Source organism: Chelonoidis abingdonii, chromosome 3 (assembly GCF_003597395.2).
Source record: "Chelonoidis abingdonii isolate Lonesome George chromosome 3, CheloAbing_2.0, whole genome shotgun sequence".
In the NCBI taxonomy this organism is placed as follows: Eukaryota; Metazoa; Chordata; order Testudines; family Testudinidae; genus Chelonoidis; species Chelonoidis abingdonii.
Window position 1 is genome coordinate 44,248,242 of NC_133771.1, and position 26,951 is coordinate 44,275,192.

The 26,951-nt window shown below is 48.7% G+C and overlaps 1 protein-coding gene across 1 annotated transcript in view; it reads right to left on the reverse strand.

The window, feature by feature from the left end:
* CSMD1 (CUB and Sushi multiple domains 1) overlaps window positions 1-26,951 on the reverse strand; it is a 2,093,217-nt gene that overhangs the window by 611,961 nt on the left and 1,454,305 nt on the right. The window contains exon 11 of the mRNA XM_075063712.1: window positions 8,092-8,195. Coding sequence (XP_074919813.1) covers window positions 8,092-8,195 — 104 coding nt within the window. The remainder of the gene's footprint in view (window positions 1-8,091; window positions 8,196-26,951) is intronic.

Here is a 26,951-nt window from a genome sequence, read left to right on the forward strand (position 1 = left end):
GGGGAGTAGCCCCTTCCCTGCACCCGGTCCGGAGCCCATGCCCGGCTCACTGGGTTTCAAACCGTGCTCGGCCTGCCACAATCCGATGCCGACAGGAGATTCGCACGATTCCTGTTTGAAGTGCCTCGGGGAATCGCACTTGACAGCTAAATGCCCCATTTGCAAGGCTTTCAAGCCAAGAACAAAAAAGGAGCGGGACATCAGGCTTAAACTGCTTCTCATGGAGGCAGCCCTCACCCCTCCACTTTTGGCACCGAGCGCTAGTCAGTCGGTGAGCAGAAGTGCCTCTATGGCACCAGTACGGCCAAAGACTCACGGCACCGGACATCGCTGGCACCAAAGTTGGTTCAACGACACTCCCTCTCCCTGAGGTTGAGGAAGGCCAAGAGTCCTGCTATTTTGGCACTGACCGCACCGCAGCCAGAGAGTACGTCTAAGTCGGATCGCCCGGCACCGACACCCGCTGCGGCACTGACTAAATCGACACTGTCGATTCCGGTCCCACAATGGCCGTCGAGTCCAGCGCCTGTTAGCTCCCTGGTGCATGCCGCGGTTGAGCTCACCATGCCGTCCATGCCAGAGGCGTTATCAGCAGCGAGGGACCTGATCGCCCTGACAGACTCGGCACTGCCTCTACCCCTGGCACTGCCGGTGAGGGTAATCCAATCCATAGGCAAGCTGACCTTGATTAGACCACCCTCTGTCAGGGCAGTGGACCGGCATCGCTCACGATTGCGGTCCCGCAGACGCTCCAGGTCCAGACGGTGCTCCTGCTCTCGACGCCGTTCGCAGTCCTGGCACCGTTCTACTACACGGCACCGGTCAGACTCACGGCATCGGTTGGACTCTCGTTCGCTGGTTCATTACCCGCAGCACCGCTCCAGTTCTTGGCACCACTCCAGGCACCGTGCCTCCTGAAGCCATTCACGACGCCGGGATTCGAGATCTCGGTCAACCTCCCGGCACCGATCTGGTCACAGATCTCACTCTCGATCCCGGTATCAATACGCATCCCAGCACCGGTCACTGATACCGAGGGGAGGCAGGTCCATTGGAACATCTGCACAAGGCTTCTCCGCTCCTCCATGGCCATCCAAGCATATGTCAGTGTCCTCCCACACGGACAGCTACTATGGCCAAGACCGCGATTCCGATGTGCCCACCGCAGTGTTTCAAGAAGCCCGGTCTCAGGACCCAGGACTTCACCAGTGGTCCTTTTGGACACGTTGGGCATACCACCAGGCCCAAGGTGCTCCGCTAGTTCTGGCCCGCTCCACTTCATCAGAGAACCAAGCACCAGAGGCCACAGTTAGTCGTCCTCCTCCACCCGGGACGGAGAAGCCACTAGTCCACCCACCGGGTTCCCCAGTGCCACTGGAGCAGGAATCGGCCCAGGAGCAAGAGGCCATACAGGACCCGCTCGTTCCCGGCGTTTCATTTTCTTCCTCTCCAGATGAGGCAGTGACAGGGACTTTCTCCTCGGGGCCACCTCCAATAGACCTAAGAGCCCATCAGGACCTCCTCAGGAGAGTGACGCTCAACATGAACCTCCAGGTGGAGGAGGTCCCGGAGGTCGAGGACCCTGTAGTGAGCATCCTGTTGGCAGATTACCCCACTAGGGTGGCTTTGCCCTTTATCAGGACCATCCAGGCTAATGCAGACACCTTATGGCAGTCCCCAGCCTCCATCCCCCCTACGGCAAAGGGGGTCGAGCGCAAATACATGGTACCCTCTCGGGGGTACAAGTATCTATATGTCCACCCTCCTCCCTCCTCACTGGTTGTCCAATCGGTCAACGAAAGGGAGCGCCATGGCCAACAGGCGCCAGCCCCAAAGTCAAAGGAGGCTAGGCGAATGGACCTACTCGGCCACAAGGTGTATTCGGCAGGCGCCCTACAGCTCCAGGTGGCAAATCAGCAGGCTCTACTGAGCCGTTATAGCTACCATACCTGGGCAGAGGTGGGTAGATATACAGAGCTACTCCCCCGGGACTCCCAACAGGAATTTGCTGCATTCTTAGAGGGGAAAAAGGTGGCCAGAACCTCTCTCCAGGCTTCTCTAGATGCGGCCGACTCGGCAGCCAGAACTCTGACCTCCGGTATCACCATGAGACGCATCTCATGGCTATAGGTGTCCAATCTACTGCCTGAATTACAATATACCATCAAGGATTTACCCTTCGACGGTAAGGGTCTGTTCTCGGAGAAGACTGACCCCAGGCTACAAAGCTTGAAAGACAACAGGGTCATCATGCGCTCCTTGGGCATGCATACACCTGTGACCCAACGCAGACCTTTCCGTCCCCAGACTCACCACCCGTACTTTGTGCCCAGACATAGGCAAGACCTTAGCAGATGGCGTGGGTGGGGTGGCCGTAGATGCCAGTCCGGACCCCAAGGGGGCCAAAACCACGGCTCCTCATAACCACCAGCAGGGCCTAAGTCTACCTTTTGAAGGTACGCCCGAGGACGGCGTACCAGTTTCAGGACAGGATGCTTTTCCTCCCTTCTCCAACCGTCTCTCCTACTTCCTCCTGGCGTGGTCCCAATTGACCTCAGACCTATGGGTCCTACACATTGTGAAACAAGGATACCACCTCCAATTTGTTTCATCCCCGCCTTCCCACCCTCCCACTCAGTCCCTCTTCAGGGACCCCTCTTACAAGCAGTTCCTCCTACAACAGGTGCAGATGCTCCTCGCCATAGGAGCAATAGAGGAGGTGCCACAAAACGAGAACGGCAAAGGGTTTTACTCCCAGTACTTTATGATCCCCAAGTCCAAAGGAGGCCTCAGGCCCATCCTATACCTGCGAGGCCTCAACAAGTTCATGATAAAGTTGAAGTTCCGCATGGTCTCCCTAGGGACCATTATCCCGTCCTTGGATCCTGGAGACTGGTATGTTGCCCTCGATATGAAGGACGCGTACTTTCACATCGCCATTTTTCCTCCACACAGGAGGTACCTTCGCTTGTAGCCAACCACCAGCACTTCCAGTTCACGGTCCTCCCCTTTGGCCTCTCCACAGTCCCAAGGGTGTTTACAAAGTGCATGGCCGTAGTCGCCGCACACCTCCGCCAACGTCGGATACACATATTCCCGTATCTGGACGACTGGCTCATCAGAGGGACCTCCGAGACACAGGTCAGACAGCATATAGACATTGTCAGGGACCTATACACATGCTTAGGCCTGATGCTTAATGTGGAGAAATCCACACTGGTCCCCACACAAAGGCTAGAGTTCATGGGAGCTACCCTGGACTCCAATCTAGCCAAGGCCTACCTACTCCAGCCGCGATTCCAGGCAACAGCAACGATCATTCGAGGTCTGCAGAACTTCCCGACGACCTCGGCTCGCACCTGTCTCGGTCTCCTAGGTCACATGGCTGCCTGTACTTATATGACCAAATATGCCAGGCTCTGCCTCCGACCCATCCAAACGTGGCTCAACTCGGTCTACCGTCCAGGCAGGGACCCGATAGACACAATAGTCACCATTCCCCCGAGCACCCTACACTCCCTCGACTGGTGGCTAACACCCTCCCTGGTATGTGCAGGGTTACCGTTCCATCCGCCAGAACCCTCACTGTCCCTGATGACAGACGCGTCATCTCTCGGATGGGGGGCTCACCTCGGACACCTTCGTACCCAGGACCTTTGGTCACCACAGGAGCTGACGCCTCACATAAATGTCCAAGAGCTGAGAGCGGTCCGTCTGGCGTGCCAGACATTCCAGCTGCATCTACACGGCCGTTGTGTCTCAGTGTTTACAGACAACACAACGACCATGTATTATATCAACAAAGAGGGAGGGACTCGATCTTCCCCCCTCTGTCAGGAGACCATCCGACTCTGGGACTTCTGCCTAGCCCACTCGATAGACCTGGTAGTGTCCTTTCTCCCAGGGGTTTGGAACACTAGCGGATCAGCTGAGCAGATCCTTCCTCTGCTACGAATGGTCGATAAGACCAGATATTATTCATTTGGTCCTCCAGAAGTGAGGCTTTCCTCACATAGACCTCTTCACCTCTCGCACGAACATGAAATGCCAAGCATTCTGCTCCTTCCAGGGTCTTTCACTGGGATCAATCTCGGACGCATTCCTCATGTCGTGGAAGCACCGGCTGCTCTATGCCTTCCCTCCGTTCCCACTGGTCCACAAGGTCCTGATAAAACTCCACAGGGACAGAGCGCACATAATCATGATCGCACCAGCGTGGCCCAGACAGCGCTGGTACACCACACTGCTCAACTTCTCCATAGCCAGCCCAATTACCCTGCCTCTCCACCCGGACCTCATAACGCAGGACCATGGCAATCATCACCACCTGGACCTGCAGGCCCTCCACCTCACGGCGTGGCTCTTGTGTGGCTAAACAGGTTGGAGTTACGCTGCTCCACTCCTGTACAGCATATACTCCTGAGTAGCTGAAAGCCTTCCACTCGGTCAACATATCTGGCCAAGTGGAAACGTTTCTCCTGCTGGTGTGAAACGCAGAACACTACTCCCTCTCAGGTCTCGATCCCCACTATCTTGGACTACCTCTGGTCCCTTAAGCAGCAGGGCCTGGCGATATCGTCTCTGAGGGTGCACGTGGCAGCCATCTCCACATTCCATCCAGGGGAGAGTGGACACTCCGTATTTTCCCATCCTTTAATTACTAGATTTCTCAAGAGCCTGGAGCGCCTCTACCCCCAAGTATGCCGCCCTGCCCCTAGCTGGGACCTCAACCTAGTCCTAAGCAGGCTTATGCTTCCACCATTCAAGCTGTTGACAACTTGCTCCCTGCTATACCTGTCCTGGAAGACAGTTTTCCTAGTAGCCATTACATTGGCCAGACAAGTCTCTGAGCTTTGAGCGCTAACGGTGGACCCACCGTATACTGTCTTTCATAAGGACAAGGTACAGTTGCGACCGCATCCGGCGTTCCTCCCTAAGGTGGTGTCAGCCTTCCATACCACTCAGAACATCTTCCTTCCGGTCTTCTTCCCGAAGCCTCACTCATCTCGGTGGGAATAGCATTTACACTCCTTAGATGTCCATAGGGCGTTCGCTTTTTATATCGATCGGACGAAGCCCTTCCGGAAATCGCCCCAATTCTTCGTTGCTGTGGCTGACTGGATGAAAGGCCTACCTGTCTCCTCCCAGAGGATCTCCTCTTGGGTGACGGCGTGCATCCGCACGTGCTATGACATGGCTCATGTTCCCTCAGGCCATCTCACTGCACATTCTACCAGAGCTGACGCTTCATCAGCCGCCTTCCTGGCCCATGTACCAGTCCAGGAGATATGTCACGCAGCTACCTGGTCCTCTGTCCACACCTTTGCTTCGCACTATGCTCTGGTCCAACGGTCTAGAGATGATGCAGCCTTTGGCTCAGCAGTTTTTCACTCTGCCATATCTCACTCCAACCCCACCCTCTAGGTAAGGCTTGGGAATCACCTAACTGGAATGGATATGAGCAACACATCTCGAAGAACAACAGTTACAAAGGTGAGTAACCGTCTTTTAGTATTACAAGACAAGTCATTCAGACAGACTTTCCTGGAGATTTCACCTTGACGTGGTGGGAAGACTTGTGTGTTCTCAAGACTCTAAGAGATATGCCAGTGGGAGTTTTAACTCCCGGTAGGGCCACCTAACTCAGAGAGCTCAAAGGGTATGGTCCAGACAAAAAGCAGTCCACTTGTCCTTCAGCTTGGGAGTTCAGTGATAAGTCAACAACCTAAGCTCATAAAAAAAAAAACACAACAAAGTGGCCATTCCAGCAAACAGCATGATAGATGGGGATGCTGGAGCCTCTTTTGTGCCCTAAACAATGTTAGACAGCATGGGAAGGACTCAGATTATTCAGACATACCTGAACTATTATCTGTTTCAGAAGTTATTTGGGGTCGGTGTCTTTTTGGGTGTGCCCCACATTTTAAGAACTGTGCCTTTGAAAAGAACTGTTCGAAGGAAAGATTTTCTCTCTTTTCATGTTCTCTAGAAAGATCAGTTACACTGGGCTGTGTAGTATAGATTTGAATGCAAGGTGTTCTGTGTAGTTCAGATGTTCCTGGTGTTAACTAATGGAAGTGTTTTGATGCAGAAGGAAAAGACTTCTGCTGTTACCTCATATGCTGACAGCACAAAGGTTCCACATTAAACATAAAAACAATCACCTTATTGGCAGAGGGTGGGGGAGGAAAGAAGTGCAGCTGCTTTTCATCCAGATGCATGATGCTGCTCAGTGGTTGGAGGCCTCATACAAATGAGCAGACTCTTTCTGTCTTTTTCTGTAACACCCACTACCCTGCTATGTAAATGCTTCTTAGGGAAATTAGATTTGCATAGTAAGATCACTAGTAGACTTCTTGGACTCATCTTATCCCTGGCTTGCTATAGGAATTCTGCTTGTGATATACATCTTTTTTTTAAAAATACTTTACTTTCATTCTTTATGGTATGTGGCAAATTGCCGGTACTGTTCTGTTGCGTCTCGCGCTATCTATTCTCTGGGGTGGGTTCAGGGTGCTATTGCTTGCCTCTGAATCGGTTCTTAATTACTCCACTAGTGTCCTTGGAGGAGGGGAGTGGAGAGGGAGGGACCTGGGCCCGCCCTCTACTCCAGGTCCCAACCCAGGGGCCCTGAGGGTTGTGGTGAACCACTTGACTTAGCGGTTCCTTCCCCTGGGTTACTTCCCTCTCCTACCCTTCAGCTTGTGAAGGGCTTCTTGCCTCCCTTCTACACAAGCCTGGTGCCCCTTACCTAGGGTTTCTTCTGGACTTCACAATCCACCGCAGCACTCCTCCAAACTTTCTATTTCTCTCTTATCAAACTCTTCTCTTCTCCAACTTCTGCAACCTGCACTCTGCTCCAATCAAACCTTCCTCCTTCAACTCCCACACTGTCTGACTGAAGCAGGGGTTTTTATCACATGACTAAAGTCAGGTGCTCTAATTGGAGTCAGGTGCTCTAAATGGCTACAGGTGTTCTAGTTAATCTAAAGCAAACCTTCCTCCCTTGGCAGGGAATAAGGCCCCCTGCTAACACTCTCATGCTGCCCTCTGGCCATGTTGTATCACAGGTAGGAAAGTTTTATAAATGTCCTAAAAGTTGTCAGATACAGTCAAATCCTATTAACTTAAAGCCCCTTTATATCTAGCTCTTACACACCACATCCCAGGCTTTGAAACAAAAATTAGAATGTATTTATCTGTGATTTTTTTGTACTATATTAAACTTGAAATTTCAGTTTGAATTTGTAACATTCCTTTTTCACCTGTTTATGATTCAAATCATGGATGTGTATAGTTGGTTACCTAACTGAGAGTAACTGTTCTTCAAGATGAGTAGTGCACTTATACTTTCCTCTGCTGGTGTATGTACACCCAATGTACTAGAGTTGGAGACTTTTGTCAGCAGTGTCACTAGGCCTGGTATCATCCCCTCTACTCACGCTCAGAACCAAGGACATAAAAAGGGTGGGCTACTGCCTCCTTCTCCATTCCTTTGCACTGTCGTCTAAGTAATAGCCAAAGTAGTGGCGTAGGGGAGAGGATCGTGGAATGTATATGCACAGCTCATCTCAAAGAACATCAGTTACTGTAGAGGTAACTTTTTCTCATTTGAGAGATTGTGTACATATATCTTCTACTGTAGCTGACTCACCAGCAGTTCCCTTACAGGTGGTGGACTTTGCATTATTTTTAAAAAAGAGATTGCAACACTGATTTGCTAAAAATTGGCATAAACTTGGGAATCTTGAGACATGGCAAAGTGGTAGTTCTTCTCCAGACACTGTATCATCATGCAAATGTCCACTATTGGCACATGATTCAGGAAGGCTGACAAAGTTTTCTTTTATTCAATTTACTTCTTTTGGTAAGATTTATTTATACTTTATTGCTTTTAAATTTCTCTTTTAGCTGTGTGTACATGAATTCTTGAGTTCTGTTCAGTGATATGGTTTCAGACTTGTGATCTAACAGGCATACTTCATAGCAAACCATATTTCTGAGTCACTAATTTAAATATATATAGACCATAGAAAACCAATGTGAATGATAATAAATACCAAATCATAAATATTTAAGAAGTGTACTTACACATACAACACTGTTCTGGTGTCTCCCACTTTCCCAGCATCCCCTACAGTCAGCGTGTCATATCCTCTTTCTAGTTCAAATTCTTCAAAAGCTAGCTTTATGACCTGTTAGAATGAAAAAGATACATATTAAATTATATTATATCCTACAGATTCGGTAATTTGCAATATGTTTAACAAATGCTTTAGCTTCTGGAGTCAAACTCTAAAGTCCTCACTCCCACTGACTTCAATTATTGTTATTTACATTTGAGCAAGACCTACAGAAAAATAAACCTTTTTCACGTTGTCTAAGAACAAGAAAGAAGTCTTTAGCTAAAGGTATTAAGGGTAGCAACATCCTTTGATAGTTTTTAAAGTTAATAAGTAAAAATAACATTTTATTTTAGTTATCATTATTATTACTATATACAGACACTGATTTTTCAGCATTGGAAAAGTACAATATACATTGACATAAAAGAAAGCCAGTCTAAAATAGAGTGCTATAAATATCATTATATCTACACATTTTTGGAAACTGTACATATTAAAATATCAGAAATACCTTACAGAATATTTTCAATTTCAGTTGAAATATAAAATAAAAAAGGAGATGAGGATGAACATATATTATTACAGATTGTCCACTTCATGAGAGAGGGAGGTAAGGGATGGTACATGTACATCAGTAAGACAAATCTGAGAACTCCTTAACTACGCCATCTATAAATTTGTTAACACAGACCATCTTATGAAGAAATTGATTTTACTCAGTGTTCAAATATAAAGTTTCCATGAATTACAATCATAATGAAAGAAAATAAAAGTGTTCCCTCCAAAAAAATTCATATATTTACTGTATTCCATTGAAAATCATAGTATGAAGTACAGAAATGTTCTTTTCATAAAGCTCCACAAAAAAATATGAGTCCAGAATTAGGACCTTATTACAGCTCTGTGTCAGAGTCTGCTGCAATCACTAATATTACTCCTTTTACTTCCTGTATCTGTATATCAAGTTTTCAGCAGATAGTCTGTCTCAATACATTATTCATTGTTTCTTTATCTTGATGATGATTGGATACAACAGGACAACCTCTGATCCAATTTCCATGAAAATTTGTTTACAGGAGGGAGCTCTTTTTGCTTATATTTTGGGACTAACAACAGTATCGGGGTCAGATCCTGGCTCCCATAGGTGCCGACTCCATGAGTGCTCCAGGGCACCCACCGGCAGCCCCCTATCAGAACCTCTTCCTTCCCCCAGTGCCTCTTGCCCATTGGCAGGTCCTGTGTATGGATCAGTGCCTCCCTGTGCCTCCCACCCGCCATGTACCACTGTTTCATGGTGCGCAGGAGGCTGGGAGGGAGAAGGTGGGAGCAAGGATGCTCAAGGGAGGGGGTGGAGCTGGACAGGAAGAGGCAGGGTTGGGCCTTGGAGAAAGAGATGGAGTGGGGGCGGGGCCTGGATTAGAGCCGCGGGTTGAGCACCCCCCAGCACTTTGGAAAGTCAGCACCTGTGCTGGCTCCTGCAATGGCCATTTTGTGTCACTATTGTGGCAAAGACAGCTAAAAAGCTGATGGCTTTGATACCCTGAGTATTCCCCCTACATAACAGAACCACGATAATGGCTCTGAGCCACTCCTCAATAAGGCCTGGGAAAAACCTCACACCTCCAACTAGGATCTTAATATTGATTTTAAAAGTTAACTGGTTAAATGATTAAAATATCATTTAACTGGTTAACTGTTAACTGAGGTCACTCTGGCTGGCCTGGCACGGCAGGGGCTGGGGTTCCTCCGGCCAGCCAGTGGAGGCAGCTAGGTCTGGGGACACTCTGGCACACTCAGGGCTGGGATCTTGCTCCACGGGCTGGTGCGGCTGGGGTTGGGGTCCCGCCGGTGCGGCATGGCAAGGGCTGGGGTTGCTCTAGATGGCTGGTATGGTGCAGCCAGGCTGGGGTCCTGCAGGTCCAGCTTGGGCTGGGGTCCCGCAAGCTGGCTGGCGCAGCACAGCCAGGGCTGGGTCCCACCACCAGGCCAGCGCAGCCAAGTCTGGGGTCCCTCCCGCCACCGTGTGGCCACTGATGTTAATGCTTAAGGTTGGTTAACAGTAAGCCTAATGCTAACTGTTTAACCTTTTACATCCCTACCTTCCACTCATCTCCCACTGTTTCCTGTCCTCATGAAGGAATGGGAGGTAAGGAAACAGACTCCTCCGACGTTGCCCATCATATCCTATTCTTTGCTATGTGGTTCCAAGCCAGGGGCTAGATAGCTGAGATCACCACAAGGTGCACCCTCAGAGAACTCAATGGCAGGCCTGATAATTTCAGGGATATCAGATCCGCTAGGATATCTTGGATATTTTGTGAGCGCTCCCTGGCCTGGTGCATGGGCCTTCACTCTCTTAATCTGCAGTGACCTCTATCGGAGGTTTCTCATGTGGGTTTTCAATGACTCAGTGCTCCAGCCGAGTCTCTCACACAGTCTATATGTGAAACAAAACAGACTCCTTCTGGATATACAGTCCAACATGGGCCTATCCCAGTACCCATCCATTGATCAGTGTCTGTAGCCCTCCTCGGGCTCAGTCTTTAAAAACTCCCAGCTCTGGTATGGGGCCATACCCCCAGGGCTTCCTTCCTGGAGGCACTGTCTTCACCTGCTCTGGGCTTTCTAGTCCGAGCTCTTCACATGGGCCACTAAACCATTCAATCTCCTTCTGGAGGTATTTACTATTCAATATTCAGCCACTTCTCAACTACCTTCCTCAGGGCTTAAGCTACTTCCCTACCAGCTGGTGAAAGGATTCAGGACCACCCTGTACTCCAGGTCCCAGCCCAGGGACCCTATGAATAGCAGCCACATACTTTTGTATCCCTTGTAACTACTCACTATGCTGTTACAGTTCTCTGGGCCACTTACCCACAGACACACAAACGTTTCACCCTGACCACTGAAGTCTTTTACTTAGTCCCAGCAGCCAGCCAGGAGCTTTCTGTTGTTCCCCCAGTGATTTCCAGCAACTGATCTGTCCATGGTCCTGCCATTCCTTCAGCCAGAGAGGAACACAACCTTCACTCCTTCAGCTCCAGGCAGCAACTGACTCTTCTCAGGTACTGCAACTTCTTTTATATGGGTCTGCTGTGTCCTGATTGGCTGTTCCCTGCCGCCTCTCTGATTGGCTTCTTCCCCACAGCCACTCTAGGCAGCCTGGAAGACTTCATTACTGCTCCTTTATGGGATGGGTATGATAGGACCACAAGGCCTCTATCAGAGGCCTCTGGGCCTAATACATCCCATCACAAGCTCTCTGAATTGACCATCAGGATCAGTGGTGCCCACCAAAGTGAGACCACATAAAAGACGGTTACTCACCTTTGTAACTGTTGTTCTTCGAGATGTGTTGCTCATATCCATTCCAGTTAGGTGTGTGCGTGCCGCGTGGCAGGACAGACATTGCGTTAGATCATAAGATTATATATAAAGCACACCTGCCAAGAGAAAGTCCATCACGAGGAGAATTGTGGGTACACGAGCAGGGCGCGCTTGTCCCATGGTAGTTGCTGCAGAATATGGTAAGCCAGAGGTTTAGGTAACCACAACAGGGCCTACATTCTGCGCACCAGAGCACTCCTTCTCATTAAACTCCTGCTCTTAAAAGGAAAACAGTTCCTTCTTGAGCTACTGCACTTCCCGAGCGAGGTGCGGCAAGGAGGGCGGGTGTGGAATGGATTATGAGCAACACATCTTCGAAGACACAGTTACAAAGGTGATAACCGTCTTTCTCTTTGAGTGATTGCTTCATATCCATTCCAGTTAGGTGATTCCCAAGCCTTATGTAGGCGTGGGGTCGGAGTGAGATACTGCAAAACTGAAACGGCAGCTGAGCTAGAGGCGCAGCAATCCATTGACTGTTAGAACCAGAGCATAATGCGAACAACGGTAATGGACCGAGGACCATGAGCTCTCGTGGGTAGGGTTACACGAGTCAGCAGGCGGCAGACCAAAGTCTGAGGCTGGTAAGAATGCATATGAATGTGGCCTTGGGGAAAATGAGCCAAATATAACACTGCGGGTGCACGTTACACCCAAGATGAGATCCTCTGGAGGAAAACAGGTAGGGCTTTCCTTCGTCCTGCTACTGCGCACCGGAGTTGGGCGTGTTAGATGGTTTTGTCCACTCAACATAACTGTGAGCGCTGTAACAGACATCCGGAGAAGTGGCCAATTCTTGTCCCATCGCGTTGAAGCGTGGAAAACAGAAGGCAAACACCACCTAGGAGGAAAGCCACATGAGGACGTAACTGGCACCTTATCTTGGAAAAATAGTGCATGGTGGAACCACGTTAAGGGCCGTGAGCTCGGAACTTGTCTGGCTGATGCAATTGGCCCCCATGAGGAAAGCTGTCTCCAAGACAGGTATAGCCACGGAGCAGGATGCTAACGGCGCGACTGAGGGAAGACATAAGTGCTGGTCAAAAGCCATGGTTGAAGGGTCCCAGGTTGGGGCTGGGCGGTGTAACCTAAGGGTGTAAGCGCTCCAAGCCCTTGAGGAACTCTCAAAAACCATAGAGAGTGAAGAACACAGAAGGATCACCGTCAGCCTGGGAGGAAAGTAAAGATGGCTGCCCAAGTGTACCCTCAGCGATGACACCCGCTAGGCTCTGCTGCTGTAGGCCAGAGGGTAGTCCAAAATAGAGGAAGTCGAGACTCAGCAGAGGAGTAAGGATTAAGCGATTTCAACACCTGTAGAAAGAAATGCTTCCACCTGGCAGAGGTACGTTCGGACCAGGTGGAAGGCTTCCTGCTACCTCTGCTAAGGCCCTACCCCCCCCCGCTAGATCACACAGCGCCACACCGTGAAGGTGAAGAGGACTGCAGGTCCCAGTGGCGAAGTTCTGCATGGTCCTGAGGTACGAGTGTGGGTGGAGTGGAGGTAATTGGGTTGGCTACGGACAGGCCGAGCAATGCGGCATATCAGTGCTGCGGGACCACGCTGGAGTGATCATGATGAATGCGCACGCCAGCCCACTGCGAAGTTGAGCAGGACGCAATGAGCCGGGGAGTGTGTTGGCCCTCTATGGCTGAAGACAGCATCCAAGATCGTCCCGGGAGAACCTTGGTAAGGAGCAAGAACCGCGGACATTTCTGTTCCATGCGGTAAAGCGAACAGAGTTCCATATGTGGGGAAAAACAACCACTTCTAGCAACAACATGCAGCAGCACTGGGCAGGGCGACCACTCATGAGACAGGAAAGCTGGCGAGTTGAAGCCGTCAAGGCGTTCCCGAATGCCTGGGAGAAAGGAGCTACCAGGAATCAATCGAGTGGCCTATGCAAGGCCAGAGATGGGTGGCCTTCCCTGACAAAGGAGGAGGGCCATGTTTCTGCTCAGGTTCTTCATAGAGCACCATGGCGTTGTCTGGCCGTAACACATCAGGGAGGGGGTTAGCCACCGTCTAGGGAGTCCAAGGTGCTCGAGGGAATGGTGACTATCGTGACCAGAGGGCGCCCTGTCCGGTGGAAGTTTGGCAAGACTTTGCGGATCGATCACTGCCATCCGCCGCGAAACGTGGCTCGTGGTAAGGCAGGATTCCGGTCTCGCTCGGATCTAGGATAGCTGCTTGGAAGTCTAACCCCCTGCGTGGGAATCAGAGAGAGGATGTCCCTCCATGGGTGAGGCATCAGGCCTAGACATGTGAATAGGTCCCCGACGATGCCCACATATGCTGAGTGACTTGTGTTTTGGGGTTTCCCCCGATGAGCCAATCGTCCAGATACGGAAACGCATATGCAACATCGGTGGAGGTGGGAGGTGCCTATGGCCACGCACTTGGGAAATGGCTGTGGGGCTGTTGAAAGGCCAAACAGCAAGACCGTAAACTGGAAGTACCGACGGTTGGCTAGAAAGTGGAGGTATCTCCTGTGCAGAGGGAAGATGGCATTGTGAAAGTACGCGTCCTTCATATCGAGGGCGGCATACCAGACTTCAAGATCCAAGGACAGGATAATGGTTCCCAGGGATACCATGCGGAACTTCAACCTTATCATAGGCTGGTTGAATTCTTGTGGGTCTAAGACAGGTCTGAGACTGTCGTACGGGTTGGGGTTAGGGAATAAGGGAAGTAACCCCTTTGCCCCCTCCGTCCATCAGCGTCTGCACCTCTTGTAAGAGGAATTGCGCCTGAGAGGAGTCCCGGAAGAGGGACAGGGTTGGAACAAAGTGGAGGTGGCCCCCATGCTCCACCATGTGTAGAAGACAGCGGACTGAAGTTCACTGGGACCACACCAAGAGGAAGTCGGAGTGGGATCAGGCCTGTAACCGGTACGCCGCCCCCGGGTGCACCTTCAAAAGATTGTCCTTAGTCCCCGTAGCGATTGCGAGGGACCTCGATCTTGACCCTCTCGGGGTCCTGACGGTCGTCTGCAACCACGTCAGCCACGCCGACTGCCAAAGCCCTATCTGTGGCTAGGCACAGAGAGTGTGGCAGTGTGGCTGGGGACAGAAGGGCCTGCAGTAGGACGTTGGCGTATGCGCGCCGAGAGAGATCGCATGAGGACCCTGTTGTCCTTCAGGCTTTGCCATCTGGGGTTGATTTCACTGCAAAGAGGCCTTTACCAGCAATTGGCAAGTTGTGAAAGGCCGGAGATTTCAGACCTGACGTCATGAGATGCTCCCTATGGTAACGAGGCCTGGAGGGAAGCTCTGGTCGCCTTTTTCCCTTCCTTCAAGGGGGCGGTGAGCTCTTGGCGGGAGTCTTGATGGAGAAGCTCCATAAATTTATCCATCGCCATCCCGGTGGTACGGATATAGGGACTAAGCAGGGCTCATGGATTGTCACGCAGGGCTATAAGGCCCTTGCAGAGTACACCTTGCGAGTGAATAGGGTCACTCGCGTAGCCCCCTACAATTTCGGGGCTGGCGCCTGCTGGCCATCCCATTCACTGTTCTTAACCAACTGGATGACCAGTGAGCAGGGCAGAGGACGGACAAGCAAGCAGTCGAACCCTCCAGAGAGTATTGGCAATAGCCTGGATGGTCCGAATAAACTGGTAGGGCCCCTCTAGTGGGGCAACCGCCAACAGAACAGCCACTACCGGGTTCCGTTCCTCCGGGACCTCCTGCACCTGGAGTTCCACATTGAGCGCGACCCTCCATGGGAGGTCCTGATGGCCCTTAGGGTGTTGTGGGCACACCAGAATCGCGGTCTTGAGCATAAGAGATGTCCACGTGGGAAGACAGGTGCATGACCGGAAGGCCATGGAGGTGCTGAAAAATCATGGTCAGAGTCTCTGACTCTACCAGACCTTTCCCAACTTGGCACCTGGGACCGGTACCGGAAGGCGTACCGGTACCTGGAAACGAGATCTGGACCTCCTACTACAGCGGTGCCGGGAGGTCGACCGAGACCTCGAGGACGGGAGCAGTACAGCAGTCATAGCGCCTGTAGCGGTGATGGGAGCCAGAACGGTGCCGAGATTATCGGGTCAGTGAATGGGATAGGTATCGACAGGGCTGACCGCGCCAGTGTGTCAGCAGGTCGGTGCCGGGCGATCCGGCTTAGACAAGCTCCCTGTCCGTGGTGCAGGTTGCACGGGAGCAGTAGGGGCAGGGAGCTTGACCACGGCGCGCGCCGGGGAGCAGTCAGGCACTGGATTCGACGGCCCTTTGGGACCGGGATCAACGGTGCCAGCGTCGCCGGTGCCTCTGTAGGTATTGGTGCCGGGCGATCCAAGTGAGATGAGCTCTCTGGCCGCGGTGCCGTTGGCATGGAAGCAGCAGGAGCAGGAAGCTCAACCATGGCGCGTGCCGGGGAGCAGTCAGGCATTGGGTCCGATGGCCCTTGTGGGACCGGGATCAACGGTGCCGATGTTGTCGGTGCCGCGGCAGGAGTCGGTGCCGGGCGATCCGAGGTAGATGAGCTCTCTGGCTGCGGTGCCGTTGGCATGGAAGCAGCAGGAGCAGGAAGCTCAACCATGGCGCGTGCCGGGGAGCAGTCAGGCATTGGGTCCGATGGCCCTTGTGGGACCGGGATCAACGGTGCCGACGTTGTCGGTGCCGCGGCAGGAGTCGGTGCCGGGCGATCCGAGTTAGATGAGCTCTCTGGCTGCGGTGCCGTTGGCATGGAAGCAGCAGGAGCAGGAAGCTCAACCATGGCGCGTGCCGGGGAGCAGTCAGGCATTGGGTCCGATGGCCCTTGTGGGACCGGGATCAACGGTGCCGATGTTGTCGGTGCCGCGGCAGGAGTCGGTGCCGGGCGATCCGAGGTAGATGAGCTCTCTGGCCGCGGTGCCGTTGGCATGGAAGCAGCAGGAGCAGGAAGCTCAACCATGGCGCGTGCCGGGGAGCAGTCAGGCATTGGGTCCGATGGCCCTTGTGGGACCGGGATCAACGGTGCCGATGTTGTCGGTGCCGCGGCAGGAGTCGGTGCCGGGCGATCCGAGGTAGATGAGCTCTCTGGCTGCGGTGCCGTTGGCATGGAAGCAGCAGGAGCAGGAAGCTCAACCATGGCGCGTGCCGGGGAGCAGTCAGGCATTGGGTCCGATGGCCCTTGTGGGACCGGGATCAACGGTGCCGACGTTGTCGGTGCCGCGGCAGGAGTCGGTGCCGGGCGATCCGAGTTAGATGAGCTCTCTGGCTGCGGTGCCGTTGGCATGGAAGCAGCAGGAGCAGGAAGCTCAACCATGGCGCGTGCCGGGGAGCAGTCAGGCATTGGGTCCGATGGCCCTTGTGGGACCGGGATCAACGGTGCCGATGTTGTCGGTGCCGCGGCAGGAGTCGGTGCTGGGCGATCCGAGGTAGATGAGCTCTCTGGCTGCGGTGCCGTTGGCATGGAAGCAGCAGGAGCAGGAAGCTCAACCACAGCGCATGCCGGGGAGCGGTCAGGCACCGGATTCGACGGCCCTTGTGGGACCGGGATCGACGGTGCCGACGTTGTCGGTGCCGCGGCAGGAGTCGGTGCTGGGCGATCCGAGTTAGATGAGCTCTCTGGCTGCGGTGCCGTTGGCATGGAAGCAGCAGGAGCAGGAAGCTCAACCACAGCGCATGCCGGGGAGCGGCCAGGCACCGGATTCGACGGCCCTTGTGGGACCGGGATCGACGGTGTCGACGTAGGCGGTGCCGCGGCAGGAGTCGGTGCCGGGCGATCCGACTTAGACGAGCTCACTGGCTGCGGTGCAGATGGCACGGAAGCAGCAGGAGCAGGAAGCTCAACCACAGCGCATGCCGGGGAGTGGCCAGGCACCGGATTCGACGGCCCTTGTGGGACCGGGATCGACGGTGTCGACGTAGGCGGTGCCGCGGCAGGAGTCGGTGCCGGGCGATCCGACTTAGACGAGCTCACTGGCTGCGGTGCAGTTGGCACGGAAGCAGCAGGAGCAGGAAGCTCAACCACAGCGCATGCCGGGGAGCGGCCAGGCACCGGATTCGACGGCCCTTGTGGGACCGGGATCGACGGTGTCGACGTAGGCGGTGCCGCGGCAGGAGTCGGTGCCGGGCGATCCGACTTAGATGAGCTCACTGGCTGCGGTGCAGCTGGCACGGAAGCAGCAGGAGCAGGAAGCTCAACCACGGCGCGTGCCGGGGAGCGGCCAGGCACTGGATTCGACGGCCCCGCGGGACCGGAATCAAGGGTGCCGGCGTCCTCAGTGTCTCTGCAGGTGTTGGTGCCGGGCGATCCGACTTAAACGAGCTCTCTGGCTGCGGTGCAGTTGGCACAGAAGCAGCAGGAGCAGGGAGCTCAACCACGGCGCGTGCCGGGGAGCTGTCGGCACTGGCAGGAGGAGTCGTGGGCTTCCTCAACCTCAGAGAGATGGAGCGGTGCCGAGTCGACTTCGGTGCCGGCAACGGCCGGTGCCAGCGGGGGCCGGTGCCGAGGAGGCGCTTCTGTCCGAGTAGCCCGCGCTTGTGCAGAAGGTGGAGGGGAAATGAAAGTGCCGCTCCATGTTGATTCCGGCTTAAACGCCGTGCAAATGGGGCACTTATCTGCGAAATGTGATCCCCCGAGACACCGTAAACAGGAGTCGTTGTGGATCTCCTGTCAGCAACAGCCGGAGGCCGGCTAAGCACAGACTAAGAACCGGTGAGCCGGGCATGGGCTCCGGCCCCGGTTGCAGGGAAGGGGCTACGCCCCGAACCCCGCTAACTATCATTAAGCTAACTATGCTATTAAGAAAACGTATAAGGATTATAACTGTATAACTGTATACACAAGAACTATGAGTAGCTAGGGAAGCGGAGGTCAGCTAAGCTGCGCTCCACTGTTCCAACGACCGACACGGGCGGTAAGAAGGAACTGAATAACATAATAACCCAATTTATTTATCATTCAATGAGAGATTGAAAAAGTCTGTTCCAGGGTCAGGGCCATTGTCAGTACTGGAAAATCCATCTTGGAGGAGGAATGCCTATTCTATTATCAGTGCTGAAGATCATGGTAGAGTGGTGCTGGTTCCAAAGGGTACCTGGGTACCAAATTTGGGATGTACAGCATACCAAGGATGAGGAACATATTGCTACCATTCCTGCTGGCCTCTGCAGTAAGGAAGCTGCCAGCTTTTTTCATCAGTACCAAAGCTATCAATAGTAGCAACTCCACCCCTGAAGCTATCGAAGCTGAGGACTTGGAAACAGCCTTTCACACACCCATCTCCTGAGTTAGTGGGGAGGCTGGGACAAAAAGGCAGAGTAAGTCAGTCACAGTATCAGGATTCTCCCAGCTGAGTACCAGGGAAAAACAGAGAGACAGTCAATCTCTGTCCTGGGTACCAGTCTTGTGCACATATCTTTGATGAAGATGATAATTAGTCTCCCCTCAACTTAAACATACCTAGTCTGTTTTGTGGATCCTCTTCTGACATACCCCAGGAGATGTAGATCAACTAAAAACATAAGAACATAAGAACAACCGTACTGGGTCAGACCAAAGGGCCATCTAGCCCAGTATCCTGTCTACTGACAGAGGCCAATGCCACGTACCCCAGAGAGAGTGAACCTAACAGGTAATCATCAAGTGATCTCTCTCCTACCATCCATCTCCACCCTCTGACAAACAGAGGCTAGGGAAACTATTCCTTACCCATTCTGGCTAATAACCATTAATGGACTTAACCTCCTTCCCCTTCTCAGGAAGGGATCAGAATCAGCAGATCTGTTCAATTCCACCATCAAGGTGGAAGATGGCAGAAGGCAGATGGTCCCACTGGCTGATGAAAGTCCTGGCCCCCATGCAAGCCTCATAACCTGTTCCAAGAGATGCTGTTTCAGGAGAAGGTTTCTTGAAATCTGCATTCTCTTTTTGAAGTAATGGCAGATATAACACTTTTTCTTAATGTGACCTCCCACTAGACACAGCAAGCAGCAAATATTGGGGTCACTGTTGGGGACTGAAATCCTGCATGATAGGCAGTGCTCTAAGAGTCCAGAGAATACTACACCAGAGTGCTAAGCACTACAAAATATTATAAAAAATGAAGTAAATCAACAAAGAGCTCTAAGCTCTGAGTACTAACTATTAAGACTATTTACAGGGTGACGCCCAGAAACACAATTGTGATACCGAGAAGAAAAACTGCAAGGAGGAAACTCACGCACAGGGGTCTCCAGCTAAGACTGTTGGTGGTAAGAAGGAACTGATCAGGAGGCACCACCCTTATATAGCCACAGGAGGACCAAGAGAAGGTAAACAGCACATATGCTGCCCCGGGTGGGCACTGTTATAGGAAAAAAGTCTCCAACTGCAGTGCACTTGCCATGAATGCCCACAAGCAGAATACACATTTGCAACCACTCAAAGAAGAATAATCCTCTACTGTTTTCATCTGATCCTTCAGGTTGTTTACTTGGAAGGTTAGTTTGTCATCCCTGTTATTTATATTGATCAAACAAGTTTTATCATTTTTATTTTCAAGCATGTTTTCTACCATTGCTCAGATGGAGTTTTTTTACTCATGTTGTGTCTTGACATGGGGGTTTCACTGGGAGCAGGCTATGTTTTAAAGCCCAAAGCCAAAGAAAACTTCTGCTTTTGAATTTGTGCATTTTTACCTAGTTAAGAATCTTTTTGTAAAAGAACTTTGGTAGATAGAGACTTTTTCTTAGGGAGACTGAACTCCTGTATAGAATATATATGACAATCTACACCAACATGCTAGAAGATAAGCCACTTCAGCAATATGTATAAAGGAAATAAATCAGACATTTATTTATTTATTTATTTATTTATTTGAACTTCTGAATACCTCCAACAAGATGTGCATTTGCCTTGCTGAGTAAACATGTTATCCTCTTGCTGAAACACCTCTTTCTTTAACTCTCTTGCTATTACAGTTGCCCACCTTCATCACATCTGAAACCAGACTGTGAACTCTTTGGGCCCAGGGCTATATCCTCCTATTTACACTAGTGGTACCTAGTACTCTTTTGGGTGCTATATAAACAACAACAATAGTAAGAGACCTCCATGAAAATTAATACAGCTTGTTTCTTGGCAAGTTCTGCCCTCTTTAAAGTACTGCTACACAATTTTCTCCCTCAAACAATTGCACAAGATTGTTCTTTCTATTGCCTAAACCAACACGTCTCTTTCTATTAAAAAATAAAAAGCTGCAAGAATGGTTAGCCAATCAGTTCACCTGCATGACTGACCATTCCTGAGTATTTGATCTGTATTGTTAAACAACTTATGAGTGTTTTAGTAGATCAGATAGTGCTAAAGTAGCATTGTGCTTAATTAAGGCAACGTATACTCTATTACAGAAGAGCACAGAGAGTAATGAGATCGCCAGTATAGAAACTGTGTTTTTATGTTGCTGTGGGTCTCACTTATCACCTGTTTTAGGGGTGAGGAAAGAATTTTTCCTAATGAGGCCAAACTGTCTGAAGCCTGGTAGGATTTTTTACCTTCCTCATAGCATCGAGGGACAGAATTAGGTTAGGTTAGGTTAGGAATAGGATTTAGAAATTTAATTTAAAAATTGTATGAATGTTTAGTTCATTGCAACTTGCAGCAAGTGTCCAGCATGAATAAAAGACTAAAGGGACAGTACCCAGAAAAAAGAGACTGGAGATTTCACTGTTAGACCTATGTCCTCTGGGAAAAGAAGAGACCTGAAGTCTAATAACCAAGAACCCTCACTGGTACCTTCTCTTCCTTTCACAAGGGTGAAAGTGATAGGATTCAGCAGAGTGAACTGATACTAGGGGGAGGCAGTGGAACATCTACCCTGAGCCATGGACTATATCAGCAGTTCTCAAACCTGTGGGTTGGGACCCCAAAGTGGGTCGCAACCCTATTCTAATGGGGTTGCAAGTGCTGGCATTAGACTTGCTGGGGGCCGAGCCCCACTGCCCTGGGGCCGAAATCAAATCCTGAGGGCTTCAGCCCTGGGTGGCGGGGCTCAGGTTACAGGCCCCCAACCCGGGGATGAAGCCCTTCGGCTTCAGCTTTGACACACACACACCCATCTCGGGGCAGTGGGGCTTTGGCCCCCCTCCTGGGGTCATGTAGTAATTTTTGTTGTCAGAAAGGGGTCAGGTGTCCTGTACCCCTGCACTATAGTCACTTAAATGTCTAGTATGGGGAGATGGGGCAGATAACACAGGAAAAGGGAACCAAGTTTAATAAAGTTGTAGCCTGCTGCTTAAAATTCATCCCTGTTACTATTCTCATGCACTTGCACATCTGATCAAAATGTTTCTACATGTAGCTTATATAACTGTGTAGGGATTTGAAATGTTGCATAGAAGAAACTTCCTAAGTCTCTCTGAAGAAGCACTGAAATCACAATTTATCGTCATAGACTTGTTTTGGGAGGTATAGTTTAGGGGTGGAAAGAAACAACTCTGAAGATTATTATGTTTTATCTATAGATTGACTCAGAGAGTAACAGCTTCTGCTGTAGTGAAAAAGCTTTCTTTTTTGGCTCCAGACACGAATAGTGTCTTACTGGGCTAAAGAACTTTTTATTTGTTTTTCAAAAATGAATTATTGTATATAGAATATACTAAGTTAAATAACTCAGTTATAATAAAGATGTAAAAAACAAAACATTAAGACACTGATCCATATTATGGACCAATATACTTCAACGTTGCCTTTCAAGAAGAAAGCCATTTTAAATGTACATCAAATACCCATATCTGAACCCTGCCCCAGGTTTCAATTGTTATGCTGATTTATAATTCAAAATAACTAATGCAGTTTGTTTAAAATACTTGAGTTTAAATATGCCCCTGGACTAATACTCTGTATATTCAGTTTCAAGACGGAGTGACTATTTGCAGATGAGTTACACACCATTAAAAATATAGGGGTTTAATGGAGCCCCTCACATAACCTTAATTAGAGTGGTGCCAGCAGGCCTAGCTCTTAAAAAAATCATTATATGACCAAGCCATATGCAAAATAATTTTGGCAATACGTCAGCATTCCAGTTCAGTGATCTATTGTGTACTATATGTGCCTTTTATAGCCTGTATTTGTAAATGTGCTGTATGCAGAGATAAAGTGTACTTCACTAGACTGCATCATGTTTCAATAAACAGTAGCATTATAGGCACTACCATGAAGGTGAATACTACATGTTCCCACCTGCTCCTAGCTGCAACTTCTAATGTCCCTAGGTTATAACAATGCTTAACATGCAAAATTTTCATTTCTAAGTCAAGTAAAAATAAAGCCAAGGAACAATATAAGAAGTATGAAGAAGCATAAAAGTACAGCTGTTCTCCTTGACAATAAAAAACCTAGCTTCACAGAAATCATTTTTAAAGCAATGGTAATTAAAGTCTTATTTACCAAAAGAGAGATGACTGAATATATTCTTAAAGTAGTAATGAATCATATATATGCCAAATTTTGTTACATGTTTTTTATTACATTTCAGTTTACAAATCAGCTATGAAAAATCTTTTTAATGGCATAAATTATACAAAAATAATAGGGTTTAATCCATAGTGAGAAGCACAGAATCCCAGTAAATGGGAAGATTATCCATAGGGAAAACACAGTGGACTCGATCACCTATGACAATATGGTCAGAAAATTGAAAACCAGTATTTTTTTTTAAGAAAATTTCTTCTATACCAATAAAAATGAAGATCAAGAGAAAGCATGTTGCAGTGGATCCAAGTAGATATGGAATCAAGAGATTTATGTTATGTTCCTTCGGCTGTCACTGACTCTCTGTGTTAACTTGGACAATACAGTTACCCTATTAGCAGTTTCATTTGTACAATGAAGATAATGATGCTCATTGATCTTTGTCCAGAATTTTGAGATTTTATTTGAAAAATAATGAAATTATATTTAGCACTTAAGTATCTATATTTTCCTCGTCAACACTAGTATCCGAATGCCTCTCACACACTAATAATAATAATAAAAATTCCACCAACATTACTCTCCTTCTTTTCCTTCCTATGCTGTAGCTGAAGTTGATTAGTTTTGGGGGAAGGGTTTGTAGTACTGAGGCATGGGGGGGTAATGTTTTTGTATGTGCACATATATATAATGTGTATTGAAAAAATGCCATTTCAAAGAGATTGCATCAATTCAATCACAGACTCTATTGTGTTATATAATGATTATAATACAAAAAAAGAATAATTGCAAAAGTGCCATTCATGACTCCATATTCAACTGAGTTTTGCAATTAAATGCAAAACTATATTTGCTTAGCTTATTAAATAATTGATTGGTTAAGATACACCATGATGAAAAACCCAAGATAGCCATAATCATTCCAGACTACTTTTGGACACCTAAAAAAATGCAACTCATTTTGGTATCCAAACAAAATACTGAGAAATTACTATGGTGGCGTTAACCAGTGGTGTCTTCTCATTTTCACAACCACCAGAAAGAAATACATTTTAAGTGTGGGCCGTGCTGTCTGCAGTGGGTCCTTCTTTCAATCTATCCTTTTCAAATAGCTAGCATACAATATATATGCCACCTTACATACACCTGCGTATGTCTGACACATAGATATTTCTTCTTCTGTGTTAACAGTGTAATTTGTGTGTGTGTACACACTTTAAGTGCAGAAAGGCCAGGCCATCAGTGTTTTTACAAAAAAGAGTCGGCAAGCTGTCAGCATATTTTGTTTGAACCACTGACTTCCTCTGTCAATTTCATGTTTTGAGAGTTGCTATTAGAGGAAGAGTTATAAATCAGATATTCAGTACTGTACACATTAAACAAGATTTTGATTCCATACCAAAACAAATTTTATTTCAAATCCAGTTACAGTTACTCAGGGACAACAATGTACTCAGCTATAACAAAATTTGCAAAAAAATGTTCCAGCTTTCTGTTGTGTGGAGGTGAGGGTCTCATATAAGCCAATTCAAAATGATTATTTAAGAAAGATGCCAGCCCTGAGACATCTGATAAGACGCTAATTTTGCTGATGGGAGCTAAGTGAATGAGTGAGATTCCTGGCAGAATTATATTTGCAAAGACATTGAATTGCTGGGTAGTTTTCCTTTCTCTACGTTTATCATCCATTAGGATCCTCACCACTGGAAATTAAAAGACTAGAGGAATGGAACAGAAGAAAAGACAGGAAAAGCTGCAGGATGAGATTTTCAAAAGTGCCTAAGAGTACCAGTCTTACTGACTTTCAGCAGGTCTTGTGTTTAAGCCATTTAGGCCCTTTTAGAAATTCCCACCTACAATAAAAAGCAATAACAAAGCTAATGCCTAAAGTGAGAACAGAATGTTTTGTTTTAATAACCAAGTACAAACACGGACTAAACTATATCTTAAATATTTAGAGACATGAAGTGGGTGAGGCAATATCTTTTATTGGACGAACTCCTGATGGTCAGAGACAAGCTTTTCAGCTCTACAGGTAATAAGATAAAGGTACTAAGAGTGTCACAGTGAAATGCAAGATCGAACAGATAGTTTAGCATAAGTAGTTAGTGCATAGTCTAAGAAGGACCATTCAAACTGAAGTAGCTTATTAACACCCTGTAGTCATAGGACAAAAAACGGGGGAAGAGGGGTAGTGAGTTACAGATTCTTGTAATAAACCATAAATCCAGTGTCTTCATTAAGACCACAATTTATAGTATCTGGCATTGTTCTGAATTTAATCTCCCAGGCTCATCGTTTGAAAGCTTTGTGCAGATTTTGTTTGAGGATGAGGACTGACAGATGTCCAAACAGATTAAACATACAATTGCACAAGAGGAGACTGACTGCACAACAACTAAAGGTGGGGCAGAATTTGTGTGGGCTAACCCAAAGAAGGACAGCTCTGCTTTGTGGTTGGGCAGTGGGGGGAGAGGAAGAAAGTCCAAAACTGCTGCAAAAGGTGCTTGGTGGTCAACTTTGCAGCAATGACTTACACCTCCTTCCTCACCACCCCCGGAATGTGCATAAAGGTACGAAACCTGGGTGGAGCAAGTCTCTATGTGAAAGCAGCAAGGAAGGCAGCACCCACCCTCCGTCCCCTAGTAGCCAGCAAGTGGAGGCAAATAGCGGGCTGGGTTTGGACCTGCTGTGGGCATTACGCTAGTTGCCTCTTTTAAAGGGGGGCTGGGAAAGATTTTTTCCCACACCACGAGAATTAGCTGTAGTGGAGTGTGTTTTTTTTCACCTTCTTCACAACAAGTGTGAGGATGGACCTTTTCTGGTGAATAGAAAAGGTGGTAGGCCATATGTCGCGACTTATTTTGTAATATTGGGTGGATGTTCAGTGCAGGTACTCCATAGGGATGGAAACCAGTGACTAGATAAATGGCCTGGTAAAGGTCTTAAAAGGAGGTACTGGATAAAGAAACAAAATGGGGGAGGAGGTTTGGGGACTCCCATGACCAGTATGGCAGGGAGCCAACCCCCCCGTTCTCATAGCCGTCCTTAAGCCTCTTGTAAGGCTGGTTGATGGTAAGATCCAAGCCATGGGTTGGCTGGGGGACCTGATGGAAATGAAGGGGGGCTGGTGGAAGCCCCAGAAAATGAGATTAAAAATACTCCATGCATAAAGAGACCAATTTAAAATAAATGACATCCCAAAATCAATCAGAAATGCCTTTTGAGGGTGTGAAAGTCTCTCACATTGGCAACAAATACTGGAGCACAAATTCTGAAATAGGATTCCTTCTTAGAACTGAATGCTGTGTGAAGACGTGAAGGGAGGGCCTTGAAGCTAATCTGGGATTTTAAATGAGATCTTTTTTAAAAACTAGCTATGGAAAGGCTACTCAATCTGCATAATGCCAACAACAAAAATAAAAATGTGCCCATAATGCATGAAAAATGACAACCAACACTGATACAATTCAATAATTTTCACCAGATGTGGCCAAACTGTTTTACAATTATTACTTTCAAATAAGGTAAAATCAGAGTCAGAGTACAGTTGTATTTACTGAAGCTAGCAAAGCCACTTGATGGGAAATAAAGCATAATTGCACAAACTACTCAATGGCAAATAGGCAAAATGACATTGACCAGAAGATAAATGGCACTGAACATCACCAGTACACCAAAGACCTTCTCAGTCATTAGGCAGATTTCCAGTCGAACAGCAGAATACCACAACAGAGGTTGAAGTCATGCCACAAACTAAAATTTAGTACCGGGGCTTCAAAGCCTACAGATATTATACTACTGTATTTATTTTATTTATTTTCAGTTGTAGTGGTATTTGCCTCAAAAAGATTAGCTTTAGCTGTAATAATATACTACTTTTTCCTACCCTGCATCTTCTTCCCAACTGAAACGAGTATTATAGGGATAACAGAAACCTGGTGGAATAGTACTCATGACTGGAGTACAGGTATTGAAGGCTATGTGCTGTTTAGAAAAGACAGGAAGAAAGGCAAAAGTGGTGGAGTAGCATTGTACATCAATGATAAGGT